Raw genomic sequence first — 19,599 nt, forward strand, 5'->3', positions numbered from 1 at the left:
GCGTGTCTCTATACACCCCTCCTCCTGGGACAGTGTACCCTTAGGGACAGAATGCTCTGGGCATAGGATCAGGAATAAGGATTATTTGGAGTGCAAATTCGGTACCACTTTCCCCACTCCATGGTTATGTCACCTCTGGAGGGGATCTCTATGCCTGATGGTGTTGGTTGGCAGTTCTAGAGCTTGTCACCCATCTCCAGGCCTCTGCTTCCTCCTGCTGCCAGTGGGCTCAGGTGCCCTTGTGCCCCTGGTCTCCTCCTCCACCTGCCTACCGTCTCTTCTCTTCATCCTAATTAGACCTGCCACAACCTGCTGCTCCCTGCCTGGCTCCTACCTGCCTGCCAGTACCTGCCTCTCACAGGCCAGGCCCTCACCACCTGTGGTGCCCTACCAGAAAGGGCAGATGGGTACCGCCACCAGTTCCAATGCCAATCCACCCGAGGCCTTCCCATTCCTTCTTACAGAAGCAAGATAAAGACCACATATTCCAATGAGTATGGCAACAGAGCACACAGTCGAGATCGAGAGTGAGGGACACCCAATCAGCAATTTTCGTAGGCCTCACCTGAATACAGGTAGGTGAGTCAAGGTTCATCCTGGTTCTTTGCAATGATACCAGGAGTCCTCGTAAGCCTCGAGCCAGGAAGCCCCTCTCCATTGGTAAATTACTCCCTCACCCTTGTCCTTAATGTCTGCGTCTGCTCTGAACCCAGTGCCGGTCAGCCCTTACTGTTTCCCTCGCGGTCAGCCCCAAGTTGAAGCCTGGCGCGGCCCAGGGGGCGGGTCCATTTAGGGTAGGGGAGGGGACTGGGCGGGGACTGGAGGAGGGGGCGCGGTCTCAGTTCTGCCACCTTCCTCCCGGCCGGGAGCGCAGCCGCCGCCGCCGCCGCCGCCGCGTCCTCTCAGCCTTGCGCTCCGCCCGCTGCCTCTGCCGCCGCAGCCCGGCCCAGGAGCGCAGAGCCTTGGGCACCGGCCCCGCAGCCTAACCACCCTTCGGGCCGCGTGCACTGCAGCCGGCATGGGGGGCGACTAAGAGCGGGCACTCCTTCCCTCTGGTACCTCCCCCGGTCCCTGGCCACTGGACTCCGGCCAGCGAACCTCGGGCACCTCTGGCCCCCAGTCCGGCGCCTGGCACGGCCCTCTGCTCTGACCCTCCGGCTCTGAGCACCGTGTCCCCACCCCCCCCGCCCGTGCCTGGGACACCTGGGTCCCCCGGCGGCCCCGAGCAGAGGGGCGGGGGGGGGGCATGAAGCCGCTGGAGAAATTTCTGAAGAAGCAGACGTCGCAGCTGGCGGGGCGAACGGTGGCGGGAGGTCCCGGCGGGGGTCCGGGGAGCTGCGGCGGGCCTGGAGGGGGTGGGGGACCTGGCGGGGGCGGCGGTCTAGCCGGGGGACCGCGGCCGCTGCAGCGGCGTCAGAGCGTGTCTCGCCTGCTGCTCCCAGCTTTCCTCCGGGAGCCCCTCGCCGAGCCGGGTCTGGAGCCGCCCCCAGAGGAGGACGGAGGAGAGCCGGCGGGGGTCGCGGAGGATCTCGGCAGCGGGGGGCCCTGTTGGCTGCAGCTGGAGGAGGTGCCGGGGCCCGGGCCTCTCGGGGGAGGGGGGCCCCTGCGCTCCCCTTCCTCATACTCCTCAGACGAGCTGTCCCCGGGCGAGCCTCTGACTTCCCCACCCTGGGCCCCCCTGGGCGCCCCCGAGCGGCCGGAGCATCTTCTGAACCGGGTTCTGGAGCGGCTGGCCGGAGGGGCCACCAGGGACAGCGCCGCCTCAGGTAAGGGGTGGCTGGCTCATCTATCCCGGAGTAGGGGGTTGCCACCTGGTTCCTCTTCCTTTGCCCTTGGACGGTGGGTGGGGGTTGCCCTATGCCGAGCCTCGGCGTGGGGGGGGGGGTGTTGAGTGGTCAGCTGGGGGCCTATGGGAGGAACAGACCTTTCTGCAGCAGAGAAGTGGCAGTGCCACCTTCCTCCCTGTAGCGGCCTCACCCACGGCTGCAGAAGAAGCTGAACCCCTTTCTCTCCTTAAGCCACCCTTCCTCTCACCTGGACATTTCATCTAGACCCTCATGGGTCCCTGATGCTGACTACCTCCTTCTGTGGCCCAAAATTAGGGCCTGACACACTAAGATGGAAGCTGCCCAGACCAGTCAGTGCAGCCCCCTAGAGGTGGCCAAGCCCCAAAAGACCTTCCAGGAGTCCCCGATTCCGTTTAGAAGCCCCAGAGCAGAGGGCTGGCCCACTCAGTGGGGCAGTGCCAGACAGGCACACAGCCCAAGCTGCCTTTTGGGCTCTGGCAAAGGGATGCATTGTCCTTAGAAGCTTGGGGGGAGGGAGGTATTCTAGTTGGGGGCTGACTCAGAAGATATTTGTTGGGGGAGAGGCAGCTAGGCAGACATCAGGGCCCTGCAGCATCCCGGGGGGTCTGAACCTCTCCGACTCCCACCCTTCCGGTGGCAGGCCTCAGCACATGGCCTCTTTAAAAAATAACCACACCCTGAGAAGCTTATTCCCTGAATGATGATGCTATTTTGCCACTCCCCACCAGCACCCCTACTAAGGGGATTTTGAGGAAACTGAGGCCTCAGATTGCTGGTTAGTGGCTGAGGTAGAAGACCGGAGGGTCTTTAGGGCTAGCTCTGGGCATTTCACTAAGCCCAGCAGGGTCTGAGGATTGGGAGCCCTGGTTGAGGGCCTAAAGATGGGGTTTCATGCTTTGCTCCCAGACCTTTGCAGGGAGTCCTAACCCAGATGTGTGGAATGGGGCTCCACTCCCCTAGATTTTTCTCAGCACCCAGGTACTCTCCTTGGCTCAGGTTGTAGTTGCCCTGGGGAGCTGACACCTTTTGGATTTAATTAGAAAAATATCAGACACACACAGCTCTCTTAACCATAACTTCCCGCCTACACCACACACCCTATGTCTCTATGACACATTCCCTGGGGAGGCTGTACATTGGACCAGAGCCTGCCTTGGAAGAGACAGACGCCAAACTGTAGCCCCCATAACAGCATCTCCCCCACTCTGCCCCCACGTTCCTCTTCCTTTGCTCTGTTTAGCTCTCCTGTGAGATAAAGTGTAGAGGAAAGATTTTGGGTATCCCTATTCCTCGTCCCCATCCCTGGAGCTGAGGGTCAGGGCTGGGGGGCTCAGACTCACTTTAAAAACTGGGCAGAGAGGAAAAGGGAAAAACTGTCTTTCCCCTTCCGCAGGGGCCTGGTGCCACAGACGCTGCTCAGTCTCCCCTGGGGAAGGACTCTTGAACTGATTGTCACCGTATTATCTGGACTGGCAGGCTGGATCCCCAGAGTAACTGCTTTGGGGAACCCCAAACCAGTCCCAGAGTGAATGAGAATCAGCTTAACCTGCCACTCTGATATTCTCCAATATAACCAATGTTCTTAAGCCATCTCGGTTCCCTCCCAGGGCGTGTGGGAGGAGGGGACTTAGAGAAGGTACCCAAAACTAGCCAAAGGCTCTCAAACGTCTAAGCAGCCCCACCTGCCCACTGTACTCTGACGCTCTGCTTGCCTCAGGCATGGTGAGAAAAGAACACAGACTCAGGAGTCTGGGTTCTTACTCCAGCTCCAGGCAAGTCCCTCCCAGCTCTGGGCCTCAGTTTCTCATTTGTGAAATGAAGTAGTTGAAGTAGAGGATCTTGTGTTGATTCTCCTGCTCCACCTTCATGGCTGGAATTGGAGGCCAGGGGATGGTGACCCGGGGGCCATCAGAAGCCTTGGTTTTGCCCTGGGGCAGTACCTGGGGACCTGGCCCTAACCTGTCCTGGTGAGGACACCTGGGTCCCTCCCTGAACCCTGCCTGTCTGTGTGTGCCAGGCTGCCCTGCCCCACCCCAGGGCTGGCTGCAAGTCAGGGCGACCTTGTACCTGGCTGACTGGCTGAGCCAGGCCCAGATGGGGGTGTGGAGGGGGAAAAGGTGGTGTGAGGAACCACTCCCCTCCACCCTTCCATCATTAACTCTTCCATCCCTGGGCATCCGGAGGACACAGGCTTTCTATTTCAAGGCTTTGGGATCAAAGAGATGGCAGTCGCTCCCTCTCCCTTTGAATGGGGCTGGTTCTCACCTGCCTAGTTGGAACTCAAATCTGTTAGGTAGGGAGTGAGGAGGGGCGGAGGGACACACACACACACACACACACACGCACACACACACACACACACACACACACACGCGGACCCTAACGTCTGTGCTTAAAAGTTCTCTTTGTCTAGAGACACTTCTGGGGGCTACCTCTTCCTCTTTTTTTCAGGCAGATCTCAAGCTTGGTGTGTTAACTGACCAGCTTCCCACACACACTGGAGAGAAGTGGGCGTGGCCATGCAAGCGCGCCCCCTCCTTCTCTCCAGCCGCCTTGGCAGCTGCCAACCCCACCCCCGCAGCGGCTGCCCAGAACCTTCACATGTGTGTGTGTGCGCGCGTGTGTGTGCAGAGCGTGACTGGGCAGGTGGCTGGGGCTCCAGCCTGGCTAAAGAGAATTTGCCCTCAGAGGCAAGAGAGGGGGTGGTGAGTGTCAAACTGGGCCCTGGAAGTGCCCTCCCGACATCAGTGGTGGCAATTGCTCTCTACAGATATCCTGCTGGATGACATCGTCCTCACCCATTCTCTCTTCCTTCCCACGGAGAAGTTCCTGCAGGAGCTACACCAGTAATATCCTTTTGTGGAGCTTGCAAAAGGGGTCAGGAGGGAGCCACCCCGCCTCACCCCACATGTGATGTGAGGGTCTAAGCTCTTCCCTAGGAAACACACCTGGGTTTCAATTCCAGGTTTTTCACTCACCAGCTGTGTGACCTTGGGCAGCTCACCTAACCTCCTGGGGCCTCAGTTTCCTCTTCTGTAAAATGGGGGTAAATAGCACCTGCCCTGCCTCTCTATGGGGCTGCTGTGGAGACCATTCTGACAGCAGATGTGGGAGTGCTCTGGAGACTGCAGAGCCCTGTATAGATGTAAGGTGTTATTACTCTATTAAGAGTGCCTCTCTCCCCACTGAATTATTGCTCCAAACATCTGGTTGCCCAGTGAGTTATTACAGGGTCTGATGTAAACATCAGGTCATGGCCGTGCTTTAGTAGGGTCTACTAGAGACAAGCCACTGGCTGGGCTATTCATAGGGCCTCTCACCAAGTTATTCTAGGACCTAACTGTCAGTGTCAGGCCAGTGAGTAGAATATCATAGGCTCTCTTAGAAACACCAGGCCTTACACTGAAGTATGGTCAGGCTTGTGGTTAGCACCATTGGTCTTTATCAGCCTGCTGTAAGCTCCAGGCTGTGAGCTGATCAGGGGTCAGGTGGGTCCAGGCAGAGTAGCTTCTAGTGAATTTTCTCAGGTGAAATTCAAACAGGCAGGAGCAGGAGCTGGATGTGGTCAAGTGGGTGCCATCCCTACCTACTCTGGCAAAAACCTGGGCTGGGGCATGAGGTGGTCTTGGTTCCAAGGGCCCTTGGAGCCGCTTTCTCCATGGCCCCAAACCTAGAGAATTTTTAGGGGTAGCCTAGCCTCCCATGCCTCCCATTACCCCTTCCCAGTGTCCTCAGGTTGCCTGCCCAGGGCTTTTTCTTAACTTAGGGGTCAGCTTTGTTTGGGCAGGAGGCATGGAGGGCCCGAGGGGCTTGGCCGGAAGCAGGCCTGCTAGCCATGCTCCTTCATTTCTTGGACACCTACCAGGGGCTGCTGCAGGAGGAAGAGGGGGCTGGCCGCATCATCAAGGTGGGCCTGGGATGAGAAGGTGGTGTGAGCAGGCTGTGTGCTCTGGAAGGGGGCCCCCTTTGAAGGAACCATGCTTCTCAAGCTGGGTACCTGGAAGGAAATGATGCCAGTGAGCCTTAGCATGTACGGTTCTTCTGTGCTCGAAGGCATGGAGACCCTGCCCCGCCTTTGCAGAGAGTGATGCTTGAGACCCCTGCCCTCACCTTCTCTCTCCTCATCTCTGCAGGATCTGTACCTGCTGATTATGAAGGATGAGTCCCTTTACCAGGACCTCCGAGAGGACACACTGAGGCTGCACCAGCTTGTGGAAACAGTGGAGCTAAAGTGAGGGGAATAGGCTGGGGGAGGGGACAGGAAAGAAGTCCCCCTTGTTCCTCTATTACAGGGCTGGGTGCCTCTAGTCTTTGGGCTCAAGATGCTTTTATTTCATTCCCTTTCTCTTACTGGAGAGTAGCACAAGCACTGTCTCCAGTCATTTTTGGGGTCCATTCTCCCATCCATTTATTTGTCAATCCAATGGTGTACTGATAAATATTGAACAGCCAGCACGTCAGGAAAAAGAGCCCTGGTTTATAGCTTTTGCTGATTCCCATGGTGTAAATTCTCTCACTGTGGTTGATTCCAAGCTACCAGTATGACATCACTGAAAGTGAAGTTGGGAAGAGATGTGCAGTAGCAGGCCATTAGGTACTATCTTCACCATATAAATCCAACAGACGTAACTAACCTGAAGAGCATAGATAAGAGTAAAAGGTAGTGAAACAATTAGGAAACTACTTTTTTGGTAATAATTTGGCTGTAAGTTTATAAAACATATATATATATATATATATATATACACACACATATATATATGTCTATATATAATTATATATTTTATATATATGTAAGTTTACATATATACGTATAATTAATTTTTGAATGGCTATGTTTAAAACCAGTTGGCAAAACTCCCCAAAATTTAAACAATCTGCTCTCATGAACCAATGTGAGCTGGCTTCAGGACACTACTGCATCCTCCCTCCATCTTTTCAGCCCTTTCAGTTTCTCTCTGCTCCATCCCACCATCGTAACCTCATTTAGGCGTCATTATCTCTCAACTGGATTATCGCCACAGCCTCCCATCCAGGCTTCAGCTTATGGTTTTGTGTCTTTCTTATGCTGACCCAGAGAGATCTTTCAAACTTGACAACATGTGCTTCTGTTCCAAAAATATCCACGGCCCACCATTGCCTACAAGATGAAGTTGCAACATCCTAGACCCTCTTTCTGCCTTCTGGTCATCCTTCCCATCTCATCTCCCACATCCCCCTTCACCGTGACACTCCTATACACCCCCCATTCCATGAACACCTTTGTGTTCCCAGCTTCCTGCTGTCACTTATGTGGTTCACCCCAGCGTGCCCTCCTCCCACCCCCTTCTCTCCTGTTGTCCTTCAAGGTCCAGGTCAAATGCCATCCTCAGTGAAGGCATCTTTAGCAGTAGCTGTCCCTCCCCTATACCAACATAACTCTTCTCGTACCTTTATTATATCACCTAACACCTCCTGCCTCGTGTTAGATGTAGCTGTATGCCCGTCTGTCTCCCTCCCAGACTGTGAAGTTCTTTTTTTTTTTAATTTATTTTATTTTCGGCTGCGTTGGGTCTTTGTTGCTGCGCGCAGGCTTTCTCTAGTTGCAGCGAGCGGGGGCTGCTCTTCCTTGCGGTGCGTGGGCCTCTCATTGCAGTGGCTTCTCTCGTTGCGGAGCATAGGCTCTAGGAGTGTGGGCTTCAGTAGTTGTGGCACACGGGCTCAGTAGTTGTGGCTCGTAGGCTCTAGAGCGCAGCCTCAGTAGTTGTGAAGCACAGGCTTAGTTGCTCTGTGGCATGTGAGATCTTCCCGGACCAGGGCTTGAACCGTGTCCCCTGCACTGGCAGGCGGATTCTTAACCACTGCACCACTGGGGAAGTCCCCCAGACTGTGAAGTTCTTGTTGGCAAAATTCAGCAAACAGCTGATGACCTACACCTACCATGTGCCAGGCAGTGTGCTAGACCTGTAGGATGAAAATAAAACTCAGTCAGCTCTCAATCTTGTAAAAGAGATAAGACATGAACATAAACAAATATTAGCCCAATGTCCTACAGCTATTAAGACAAAATGGTGACCTCTCCTGGTGGGTGGGATGGATAGAGAAGGATTCATGGAAGAGGTGGCATTTGATTTGGGTCATTCAGACAGTTGTCCCATGCTGGCCGTTGTCCTCTCTTCTTACCCCCTTCACCACTCTCTGAACCTGATGCCGGGGCATCCTTGACCAGTTCTGATATCCCTGATTGATGTTGCCTGCCTTGCATGCAGTATGCCTGGCAGGGCTTCCTGATGCCCAGCTGTGTCCACACCAGGATCCCTGACGAGAGCCAGCTGCCCAGCAAGCAGGTGAAGCCACTCTTCCGCCACTTCCGTCGGATAGACTCCTGTCTGCAGACCCGCGTGGCCTTCCGGGGTTCCGATGAGAGTGAGTGTGGACCGTAGGAGGGGTAGGGCTTCCTTAGTGGCTCCGGGGGCCCTGAGGGGTCTCCGGGTCTCGGGCACCCTCTGTGGAGTCTCCTTGTGTCATAGCACCAGTCCTTTTCACAGCATCTTTTTCAGAGGCCAACCAATTTCCGGTTGGGGTGGGGTGGGGAACAGAGGTGCCCAGGAGGGAACTGTGCTGATGCTGCCGTTCTGCCCACGGGTGACAAGCCACCTCCCGGTCTCTATCCAGTCTTCTGCCGGGTCTACATGCCTGACCACTCCTACGTGACCATACGCAGCCGCCTCTCAGCATCTGTGCAGGACATTCTGGGCTCTGTGACGGAGAAATTGCAGTATTCAGAGGAGCCTGCGGGGCGTGAGGATTCCCTCATCCTGGTAGCTGTGGCCTCCTCAGGAGGTGAGGGTCAGAAAGAGCTGGGCTGGTGGCGGGGGTGGGGGGAGCACAAGAAAAGAAACTCACAAGCCCAGTGCCTTGGGGCAGGAGTAAAGGCTGAATTCTAGGCCCTGGCTGCTACTCCAAGTGTGGTCCTGGGACCAGACACATGAGCATCACCTGGGAGCTTGCTAAAAATGCAGTATCTCAGGCCCCACTCCAGACCTGCAGAATCAGAATGTGCGTTTTAACAAGATCCCCGGGTGATTCCTATGCACGTTAAAGTTGGGGAAGCAGTGGTCCAGGACACTTGGCTGCTGCTCTGGGTGCCTGCCTCTTACTCACATTGGGATCTTGTCCTTTAACTTCCACGAGCATCTAAGGATGCTACGTTTATGAGGCCAAAGACACAGGGTGGGCCTCCAATCCTGGTAGGAAGGCAAAAACCCTGCAATGTAGTCATAGCCTTATTTTCCTCTAATTCAGAAAAAAAAATTCCTGCTTTCCCAGTGTCACAGGGATGATAGACTAAGAGAAGAGCTATAAAGAAGGTTGGGAGCCAAAGGAGGTCATAAATGCAAGAGAACTCATTTTTTGAAAAATGTCAGATAAATATGGCATAAACTGGTGATGATATGAGTCCTGTTAGTCTAGAACATATCTGTGCGGGATGAGGAGTTTCTGGAGGGGACAGCGGTGGTGGCTGGGGTGTGTGAGGGTGCAGGGGCCGGGGCTGAGGCAGGGCAGCTCGTTCTCCTGCAGAGAAGGTCCTTCTCCAGCCGACCGAAGACTGTGTCTTCACCACGCTGGGCATCAACAGCCACCTGTTTGCCTGTACCCGAGACAGCTATGAGGCCCTGGTAAGAACTCCTTCACAAGCCTTGGCTGAGAGGGAAGGCTGAGAGGGGCCGGGAGCAGAAATTGAGAAGCCCAGCCCATGTCCCTGCCTGCCACCAGGTGCCCCTCCCCGAGGAGATCCAGGTCTCCCCTGGAGACACAGAGATCCACCGAGGGGAGCCTGAGGACGTCGCCAACAACCTTACTGCCTTCCACTGGGAGCTGTTCCGCTGTGTGCACGAGGTGGGGATTGAAGCTGGAGCTGGGCTGGGGGTCTGGAGGGAGGCAGCCTCTGGGCTGAAAGTTCTGGTGAGGACGCTCCCTTGCAGCATGCCCTGGGGCAGTGTGCCGCCAGAACCTCTCTAAGCCTTTGTTCCCTTTATCTTAAAAAAAAAAAAAAAAAAAGCAAAGAGAGAGGAAACACCCCACTCTACCCGCCCCCCTCCCGGGGTGGTTCAGGATCCACGTGCTGCTTACACAGAACCCGACCCACGGTTAGCATTTGTAAAATATTCACTATTAAAGAAAATAAGGCAAGGACAATAATGTCGATCAGATGGTTCAAGCGCCTGGCACCGGGTAAGTGTTCAGTAGATGGTAGAGCATTATTAATGTTGGTTGTCTTTTCTCCCCCCTCTCTGTTGCATCCTGTCCTGTCCCGGTTTTTTTCTATTTTCCACCCCTCCCGCCCCCGCCCTCCTGCCTTACCCTGCTCACCGCCTCGCACGCACTGCCCTCTTCCCACCCGCACTCCCCACGCCCTGGCGGCCCCTCCTGCCACCGCGGCTGCAGCTGGAGTTCGTGGACTACGTGTTCCACGGGGAGCGCGGCCGCCGGGAAACGGCCAACCTGGAGCTGCTGCTGCAGCGCTGCAGCGAGGTCACGCACTGGGTGGCCACCGAGGTGCTGCTCTGCGAGGCCCCGGGCAAGCGCGCGCAGCTGCTCAAGAAGTTCATCAAGATCGCGGCCATGTGAGTGCGGCGGCCGCGGAGGGGGAGGCCACGGCCGCCCGCCCCCCCGCTGACCCCGCCTCCCGCCCCCGCAGCTGCAAGCAGAACCAGGACCTGCTGTCCTTTTTCGCCGTGGTCATGGGGCTGGACAACGCCGCGGTCAGCCGCCTGAGGCTCACCTGGGAGGTGATGAGACCTCTTCCCTTTCCTCTCCTCCCACCTGTGCTGGCCCACCTCGGGGGTCTTGGCCTCCACCCTCAGCCTTGACATTCCGGGCTCACCCCAAAGCGGCCTCCCGGGACCGCTGCTCGCCTCTAGGGAGCTTTTGTGCCGATTGGAAAGAGGCGCCCTCTTCTGGCAAATACAGCCCCGGGGCACACAGCAGGGCTGAGGGACCCGGTCCCAGGGCAGATTAGCAGAGGCGGATACCCCGGGGGGTGGGGGTGGGGTGGGAGGGAGCAGTCCCGGCCAGGTCGCGGCCTTGGCTCTTGGATTTCAGACAGCACCCAGTGAGGCCTTGTACGTGGCACGTGCATCTGCAGAGGCCTCCATTTCCCCAGAATAACTCATTCCTCTGGGCTGCTTCAAGCTCCCCAGACCTAGCCCAAGGCTGGTTTTACTTTACCGCCGGCCAGCTTCCCAGCCTCCTGGGAGACACTCGGGCCCTTTCCCCCACTAACACCTGGGGATTAGTCAGGAGATCCCATGAAACCCAAGGAGCTCCAGACTCTGACATCTCTTCTTCCTTCAAACTGCAGAAGCTGCCAGGGAAATTCAAGAACTTGTTCCGCAAATTTGAGAACCTGACAGTGAGTGGGTTTGGCTCTTTTATCTGCCCCTGGACTGGCACCCCAGAGAATTTCTGTGCCCATAAACCTTCTACCTCAAGCTTCCCTTTCAAGGTTTTTAGTGCCTGGGTCCCCCCACGCCTACCCGCCCTTGCCCACCACGCTGGGAGGGAAGATGGGAGGATTGCTGCTTTGTTATCCCTGGAGGAGAGGGGAGAGCAGTTGAGCCCCAAGCAAGACACCCAAACACGCCCCTATCTGATTGGAGATATTTCTAGGGTAGGGGCTGAGGGAGGGAGTGGGGCATGACTTTGGGGTACACTGGGCCTGTCTGTCCCTTTATCCCTCTTCTGTGGAATGCTAGGACCCCTGCAGGAACCACAAAAGCTACCGAGAAGTGATCTCCAAGATGAAACCCCCTGTGATTCCTTTCGTGCCTCTGATCCTCAAAGGTGAGAGTCACTTCCAAGCTATGTTCTTCTCTCCACACTCTCCATGCCCCATTCTGACCCTCCGTCCCCTCTGAACTCAGCTCTGTGTGTGCCCACCTAGAGAGGAGCGCCCCCAGATTGAGTGCGGTCGGGGGGAGGGGAGGGGCCCTTTGGACCTCCTCTCTTACCCATTTGCTTCTCTCTCCATCCCTAGACCTGACTTTCCTGCACGAGGGGAGTAAGACCCTTGTAGATGGTTTGGTGAACATAGAGAAGCTGGTGAGTGGCACTGCCAACCTCAGTCCCATGAGTGGGGGAGGGCTGGCATCCTCGCCCTCTCCTGGCATCCCCCCTAAAGGCGACAGCCTTCCTCATGGCGCCCAGCTTGCCTGAAAGACTCCTGACTGTCTCCCTGGGGGTGTCACTGTGACAACCTGCCCACGGGTGGCAAAACTGACAGGCAGCTCGCGGTGGGGGGGCAACTCTGCCTCCCCCTCACGTGGCATCCTATTGTACCCCGTCTTTGGTCCTTTAGAGACCCTCCAGAGCTGGGGACTGGAGGGAGTTAAACCAAGAGAGTTGGAGATTGGAGGAGGGAGAGCATTAGAAGGGGGAGCATCTTTCTGTGCCCTTTTCAGGACTCATTCCTTGTCATCTCCCAGCATTCAGTGGCCGAAAAAGTGAGAACCGTCCGCAAATACCGGAGCCGGCCCCTTTGTGAGTAACCCACGGCGTTTTGAGAGCGTTGCAGGTAGAGCTTTGACTGAGCCGGGAGGGTTCCTGGGAGAAGTCCCCACTTGAATGTTTATTTCCTTAAATGTGTCATTTCTCCATTCTCTCCTTGGCCTGCCCGGGGGCCCTCCTGCCCAACATCTGTCCCAATCCACACCCTTCTTCTCTGGCTGGTATGTGTGTAGGGGGAGAAGGGTGGCCAGCACCCTGACCGCCTCCCTGTCCTCACACCCCCAGGCCTTGATATGGAGGCCTCCCCGCATCACCTGCAGACCAAGGCCTACGTGCGCCAGTTCCAGGTCATCGACAACCAGAACCTCCTTTTCGAGCTCTCCTACAAGCTGGAGGCCAATAGTCAGTGAGAACGGAGGCTCTGGCTGGCCCTTCACCAGGGTCCTCGGGCACCTGGCACTCAAGCACTTTGCACAACGTCCCAACCCACATCTGACCTCTGTCCCCGGGAGCAGGAAAGAGTTGGGTGGACTTAGCCCTGGACTCATAAGCCTGTTCATCCTGCTGAAGTCCTCTCCGCCTTGCTCCTTCAAGCCCAAACCACACTCTGCTGGTGCCTGCCCTCCCAGGGAAAGGGGGCGGAGAGCTCCTTCCCCAGCCCCTCCCATAGAGGTCTGTTCCGAAGATGGAGTTCCCAGCCTCCTCTTCCCAAGCAGACAGGAAAGCTGCCCCCCTTCCCATCTCGCAGAGCGAGTTACGGGAGGGATTGGTGTCCTTCCTCTCCACCACCTGCCGGGCTTCTCCATGGTCAGGGCTGGGACCCCTAGATGGACCCCCGAATATTATATTTACCTTGTGTCTGTGCGGGTGTACGCGTGCGTGTGTGTGCAGATGTGTGCGCCCCCTTTGAAGGAGCAGGAGTGCATCTGGTAGTTGAGGGAGGGTGTTGTGTGTGCCGGGGAGGGGGTCCTTCTGTTTGGTGCTACCCTTGTCTACTCTGCCCCTGGGACGGTGTGGGGTGCTTTCCCCGCCCCACCACTCCCTGCCCAGCTCCTCTGCTGCCCTGCATGTCCAGGCTTTTGGGTGAAGCTTCTCGGGAGGGCAAGGCGCAGCAGCAGACGGGAGGGTTACCCATTAGCCCTTAGGATTTCCCCCCTCAGGCCTCCCAAAGGTCCCTGGGTGGGCTCCCATGAGAGGGTAGAAGATGCTCAGGGAAACACCGGCCTAAGCTGCCTATTGGACCCTCCGTCTGCATTGCAGGGGGGTGAGGTGTGGCAGTGTCAGGGTTGGGGTGCCTGCTGTCCATACTCCTGCTGTTGGGGTGTCTCACTGCTGAGCAGGGAGTTGTCACCTCCCTTCTGGCTCTTCTGTGGGATACCAACACATGGTCTCATCCTCCTCCCTGTCTTGACTCCCCCTTGGTCCTTCCCATCCAAGCTGGGGTGGGGTGGACCCCTGTACCTGGGGCAGGCAGCCCCCCAGCGTGGGGAAGGAAACGACAGAGACTGGAAAGGTAAAACTGGGCTCTGGCGATGCCTTTATTACCTCTCTGTCTCCCCTCCGTCTCCCATCACGGGCCTCCAGGGCTGAGGGGTGCAGGGCTCCCGGCAGCTACGGTGTGAGGTTTCCTGGTGCAGCCTCACCCTCCTTTCTGGCACCACCTCTTTCCCTTCCGAAGAGGCAGCAGCCAAAGCAGCCAAAGCAGCTGCCGTTCCTATTCTGAGAGTGTACATATTTTTTACCAAAAGCTCGGGAATTGTAAATTTATTTTTTAAAACTCAAAGGGGGAAAGAGCCTTGTATCATATGTAAACAGTGTATCATAGGTTATGTTGTACAGTCCCTTTTATACAGCGGTCTGTCTTGCTCCTGCCCCCCAAAAATGTCTACAGACTCCCCACCCCCAGCACATTCGCAGGTGCTGTGTCCCACCCCCTCCATCCCTTACAGACAAGGACCTCTGTCTATCTACTCCTCCCTGCTCCTGCTGATGTGCCCTCCTCCCCCTGCAGCCGCGCTTCCTCCCGACCCCTCTCAGCAGCCTTGTCACTCCAGCTCTCACCATCCTCCCCAAACCCTGGGGCCCACTGGTCCAGTCTCGGCTGCTGCCCGCCCCTAGCCTTGACGCCTGCCCTGCTGCCGCCCAGGGACCTCCTGGACGCCTTCCTGTGCCCCACAGCTTTACCAGAGTGAAACGTGTGTACTGTACAGGCTCGGTTGTCATTGCAGAAACCTCCCGGTGGAGTAAAAGCTGATAAAAGTCTATGAATCAACCCGCCTGCTGTTCTCCATTCTGTTTCTTTGAGCCTGGGGAAGGAAAGGCCAAGGGAGGAGAGAGGGAACCACCTCTCGGGGCTCTGGGCCACCTCAACCAGGCTGTTCTGGAGTGACTTTGAAAATGTGGGTGAGAGGAAAAGGTGCTAACCTTGGGAGAAATGCCACCTAGTGCCTGGGACTTGCAAGAGTGAATGTTTTCGTTCTTCCACGTTCCAGGTGCCATGGATATGTGATCTTGTTTAATTCTAACACTATGAGGTGGAAGCTGGAAGCTGGGCAGTCCCAGCATAATGTCCAAGTTACAGGGCGAGCGAGGGGGCAGAATGGGGCCCCTAACCCAGATCTGTCTGCTATAGACAGCATGCATGTTTTCTAGCCCAGGGGTCCCCAAGCCCCAGGCGGCGGGCCAGTAGTGGTCTGTGGCCTGTTAGGAACTGGGCCACACAGCAGGACGTGAGCGGCAGGCGAGCGAGCAAAGCTTCATCTGCCGCTCCCCATCACTTGCATTAGCACCTGAACCATACCGCCCCCCTTCTGTGGAAAAATTGTCTTCCACGAAACCGGTCCCGGGTGCCAAATAGGTTGGGGACCGCTGCTCTAGGCGCTACCCAGACAGCATGCACTCTGCACACAACCAGTACCTACCAGTTATGCTAAGATGTGGAGAATCTAGAGCCTCGTGTTAGGCTCTAATGAGAGCCTGAGCTCCAGGAGACATCATATACTCAAACAGCTACACGTGAGCCCTTGACCTTCTCTCATCCTGCATCGGTTATTCCCTCAGTCTTCTGCATCTCAGAAAATGGTCCTCTCATCCACCCAAGTTTTCCAGGCAAGAATCTAAGACTCACCCTCGATGCCTCTTTCCCTCATGCCTCACTCATCTCATCGGCCCGGCCCGGCGGCTACAACTCCAGAACACAACCTGATCACTCCACTTCTCTACGATTTCTCTATTACCACCCAGTCCAGACACTTTCATGTCTTCCCTGGACGACTGCACTAGCCTCCTACCTGGGCTCTCGGCTTCCTCTGTCCAACCTGCTCTTAACCTCACCAGTTGGGTCTCCACACTGCAGCCAGGGTGCTCTTTTACAAACCTAAATCAGATAATGTATGGCTCGACTTAAAGGGCAGCGATACCAGGTGTCAGTGAGGATGCGGAGTAACCGGCACTTTTATACATTGCTGGCAGGAGTCTAAATTGGTACAACCAGTTTGGAAAACTGTTTGGTCGTATCTACTAAAACTAAATGTACACCCGTACCTGTGACCTAGCATTTCCATTCCTAGGTGTATACCCAAGAGAAATTAGTGCTTATGTCACCAAAAGACATGTACAATGGTGATCATAGCAGTTTTATTCATGATAAAGAAGTTGGAAAAAACCCAAGTATCCTTCAACAGGTGAATGGACAAATCAATTGTAGTATATTCTTATAATGGAATATTACATAGCAATGAAAAGGAACAAATGACTACTACCTGTGTAAATGAATCTCATAGACATAATATTGAGTAAACAAAGCCAGACATATGGACTACATACTGTATAATTCTGTTTAGAGAAGTTAAAAAACAGGCAAAATTATGGGGATTGGAGTGAAAATAGTGGTTACTCATGGGGTGGGAGAGAGTATTGAAGGGGTGTGAAGAAGCCCTCTGTGGTGATAATAATGTTCTGTATCAGGGACTTCCCTGTGGTCCAGTGGTTAAGAATCCACCTTCCAATGCAGGGGATGAGGGTTCGATCCCTGGTCAGGGAACTAAGATCCCACCTATGCCGCGGAGCAACTAAGCCCTCGTGCCACAACTAGAGAGCCCACATGCCACAACTAAGACCCGACGCAGCCAAATAAATTAATTAACTAATTTTTAAAAATATGCCCTGGGGAATTCCCTAGTTTAAAAAAAAAGTTCTGTATCTTTTTTTTTTTATTGAAGTATAGTTGATTTACAATGTTGTGTTTAGTTCCAGGTGTACAGCAAAGTGATTCAGTTATATATACACATACATATATACATATGTATATGTACATATACATATGTATATATGTATGTGTATATATATATATATATTCTTTTCCATTACAGGTTATTACAGATATTGAATATAGTTCCTTGCGCTATACCGTAGGTCCTTGTTGTTTATCTATTTTATATATAGTAGTGTATATCTGTTAATCCCAAACTCCTACTTTATTCCTCCCCCACTTTCCCCCTTGGTAGCCATAAGTTTGTTTTCTATGTCTGTGAGTCTATTTTTGTTTTGTAGATAAGTTGCTTTGTATCATTTTTTTAGATTCCACATATAAGTGATATCATATGATATTTGTCTTTCTCTGTCTAACTTACTTCACTTAGTATGATAATCTCAGGTCCATCCATGTTGCTGCAAATGGCAATATTTCATTCTTTTTTTATGGCTGAGTAATATTCCATTGTATATATGTACCACATCTTCTTTATCCATTCATCCGTTGATGGACATTTAGGTTGCTTCTATGTCTTTGCTATTGCAAATAGTGCTGCTATGAACATAATGTTCTGTATCTTGACCTGGATGTGGTTACATGTGTGTGTGTGTGTGTGTGTGTGTGTGTGTGTGTGTCCATTGAGATTTATATATTTCACTGTAATGCTACAGTTCAACTAAAACAATTCCGATTATTATAACGCTCCTCTGTTTTTGATAACACTTAGATGAAAAATCAAAATTCTCTCTCTCTGACCTCACCTCCTCTCCCTTCTCTCACTCATCCCACTCCAGCCACGCTGACTGCCTTACTGTTCCTAAAACACATAACACTCATTCTTCTCTCAGGGATTTTACCTTTGCGCTTCCCTGAGCCTTTCCTGACTACCCTGATCCCACCCCCGCACACCCCCAACTCTCTCTCCCCTAATCCTCCTGTGTTTTCTTCAAGGCTCTCATCACTACCTGACATCATCTACTCTTCTTTGTGTATTTGCTCCTCCAGCCCCCAGAATGTTAGCTCCATGAGTCTCTCTTGTTCACTCTTCAGAACCTAGAACAGTACTTGGCACCAAGAAGACCCTCGATACATATTTGCTGAATGAGTAAATTAGGTTGTTTGAAATAGGAGCCGTAAGAGGGGGACAAGACACAGGATGATAAATGCTCTAGGAGTTAAACCAAGGAGATTCACTACTCGTCTGGGGATAGGGGGGTGGGGGACAATAAGAGAAAACTCCTTGGGGGACTTCCCTGGCGGTCCAGTGGTTAAGACTCCGTGCTTCCAGGGACTTCCCTGGTGGCGCAGTGGTTAAGAATCCGCCAGCCAATTCAGGGGACACGGGTTCGAGCCCTGGTCCTGGAAGATCCCACATGCCACAGAGCAACTAAGCCCGTGCACCACAGCTACTGAGCCTGCGCTCTAGAGCCCGTGAGCCACAATTACTGAAGCCTGCGTGCCTAGAGCTCGTGCTCCACAACAAGAGAAGCCACCGCGATGAGAAGCCCGCGCACCGCAACGAAGAGTAGCCCCCGCTCACCACAACTAGAGAAAGCCCGCGCACAGCAACAAAGACCCAATGCAACCAAAATAAAAGACTCCGTGCTTCCAATGCAGGGGGTGCGGGTTCAATCCCTGGTCTGGGCACTAAGATCCCACATGCTGTGGGGTGTGGCCAAAAAGTACACACACACACACACACACACACACACACACACACACACACACAAACAGAGAGAGAAAACTTCTTGGAAGAGATGACCCAGTCCTTGAAGCAGGCAAAGGGTTTGATGGGCAAAGTGTGGACGTGGGAGCATTGCTCAGCACTGAGAGCTGCCCCTCAGGACACGAGGTGGTCAGAGAGCCCTGTGGGCTGTATGGGGAGAGGATGGGCTTACTTAATAATGTTTCACCTCCTAGGCTGGCTTAGCAGTGAAAAAAAGGTGGAAATAATTTGGTGTGTAATAAATAAAATGTAATAAGATGCTCTCTGGATCTGGTGTACAGAGTGAAGAATTTAAGCAGTGCCCTTTGAATCCACTAGGTGTCGCCACCAAGATTACTTCTCACCACACTTGGGAATAGGGAGGAGGCCTGGGATGGGGAGAGCCGGGTAGAATCTTGAATCTCTCAGAGGGTGTATCTCCAGGCATGAGAAATTTGACCAGAATAACCCATATCTTTCATTCTCTGCCTTTCTACTGGCTCTTTCCCATTAAGCGTTTAAACCCCTCTCAACTCTCCATTTTTACAAATTTTTTTTTTGTGTGTGTAATCTCAGTTCCCTGACCAGGGATTGGACTCAGGCCACGGCAGTGAAAGTCCGGAATCCTAACCACTAGGCCACCAGGGAACTCCCTATAAACGCTTTCCTTCACCCGACATACCCGCTCTAGCTTCTGTACCCCCTCACTTCCAGTTCTAGGCCAAACTTCCTGAAAGGGTTGTCTCTACCTCCTCATGTCCCATTCATTCCTTTTTTACTTTGCCTTGTTTCCCCAACTTTTCATCATGAAAGATTTCAAACACAGAAAAGTTGAAAGATTAGTACAATGAATACTTACATCTTTTTAGACTCTATAATTAACATTTTGCTAAATTTGCTTTTGTTCTCTCTGTCCACACACACACACACACACACACACTTTTTCTTTTGCCAAGCTACTTGAAAGTAAGTTGCAAACGTTAATATCATTTCATTCCTAAAAGCCTCAGCAGAAATCTCCTAAGAATAAGGACGTTCCCTTACATGTCTACCACAACATTATCACACCTAAGAAAATCAACAGTTGTTCCATGATATCAGCTAATATTCAGTCTATATTTAATTTTCCCAGGTTGTCTCAAAAATATCTTTAAGAAAACTAAAAAAAATCCGGATCTAATCAAGGTCCATGTGTTGCATTCGGCTGTTATATCTCTTTAGCCTCTTAATCGAGAACAGCTTTTTTCTTTTCAATGGCATTGACTTTTCAAAGTCTAGGACAGATGTCTTGTAAATTCTTGACTTGTCTGATTGTTTCCCCATGCTCTTGTTTACTTACATCTCCG

General features: G+C 53.5%; 1 protein-coding gene across 1 annotated transcript; it reads left to right on the forward strand.

The window, feature by feature from the left end:
- The first annotated feature begins 816 nt into the window (after positions 1–816).
- On the forward strand, positions 817–14,562 carry RAPGEFL1 (Rap guanine nucleotide exchange factor like 1). Its single transcript, XM_036837676.1, is given in 17 exon segments — positions 817–1,766; positions 4,579–4,657; positions 5,582–5,601; positions 5,604–5,636; positions 5,639–5,715; positions 5,942–6,039; positions 8,101–8,213; positions 8,463–8,630; positions 9,369–9,466; positions 9,564–9,686; positions 10,236–10,414; positions 10,489–10,579; positions 11,152–11,202; positions 11,546–11,633; positions 11,827–11,891; positions 12,275–12,329; positions 12,582–14,562. Coding segments are annotated over 17 exon segments (1,983 nt in total). The 5' UTR covers positions 817–1,246; the 3' UTR covers positions 12,707–14,562.
- Positions 14,563–19,599: the final 5,037 nt, after the last annotated feature.

Source organism: Balaenoptera musculus, chromosome 20 (genome assembly GCF_009873245.2).
Source record: "Balaenoptera musculus isolate JJ_BM4_2016_0621 chromosome 20, mBalMus1.pri.v3, whole genome shotgun sequence".
Lineage (NCBI taxonomy): Eukaryota > Metazoa > Chordata > Mammalia > Artiodactyla > Balaenopteridae > Balaenoptera > Balaenoptera musculus.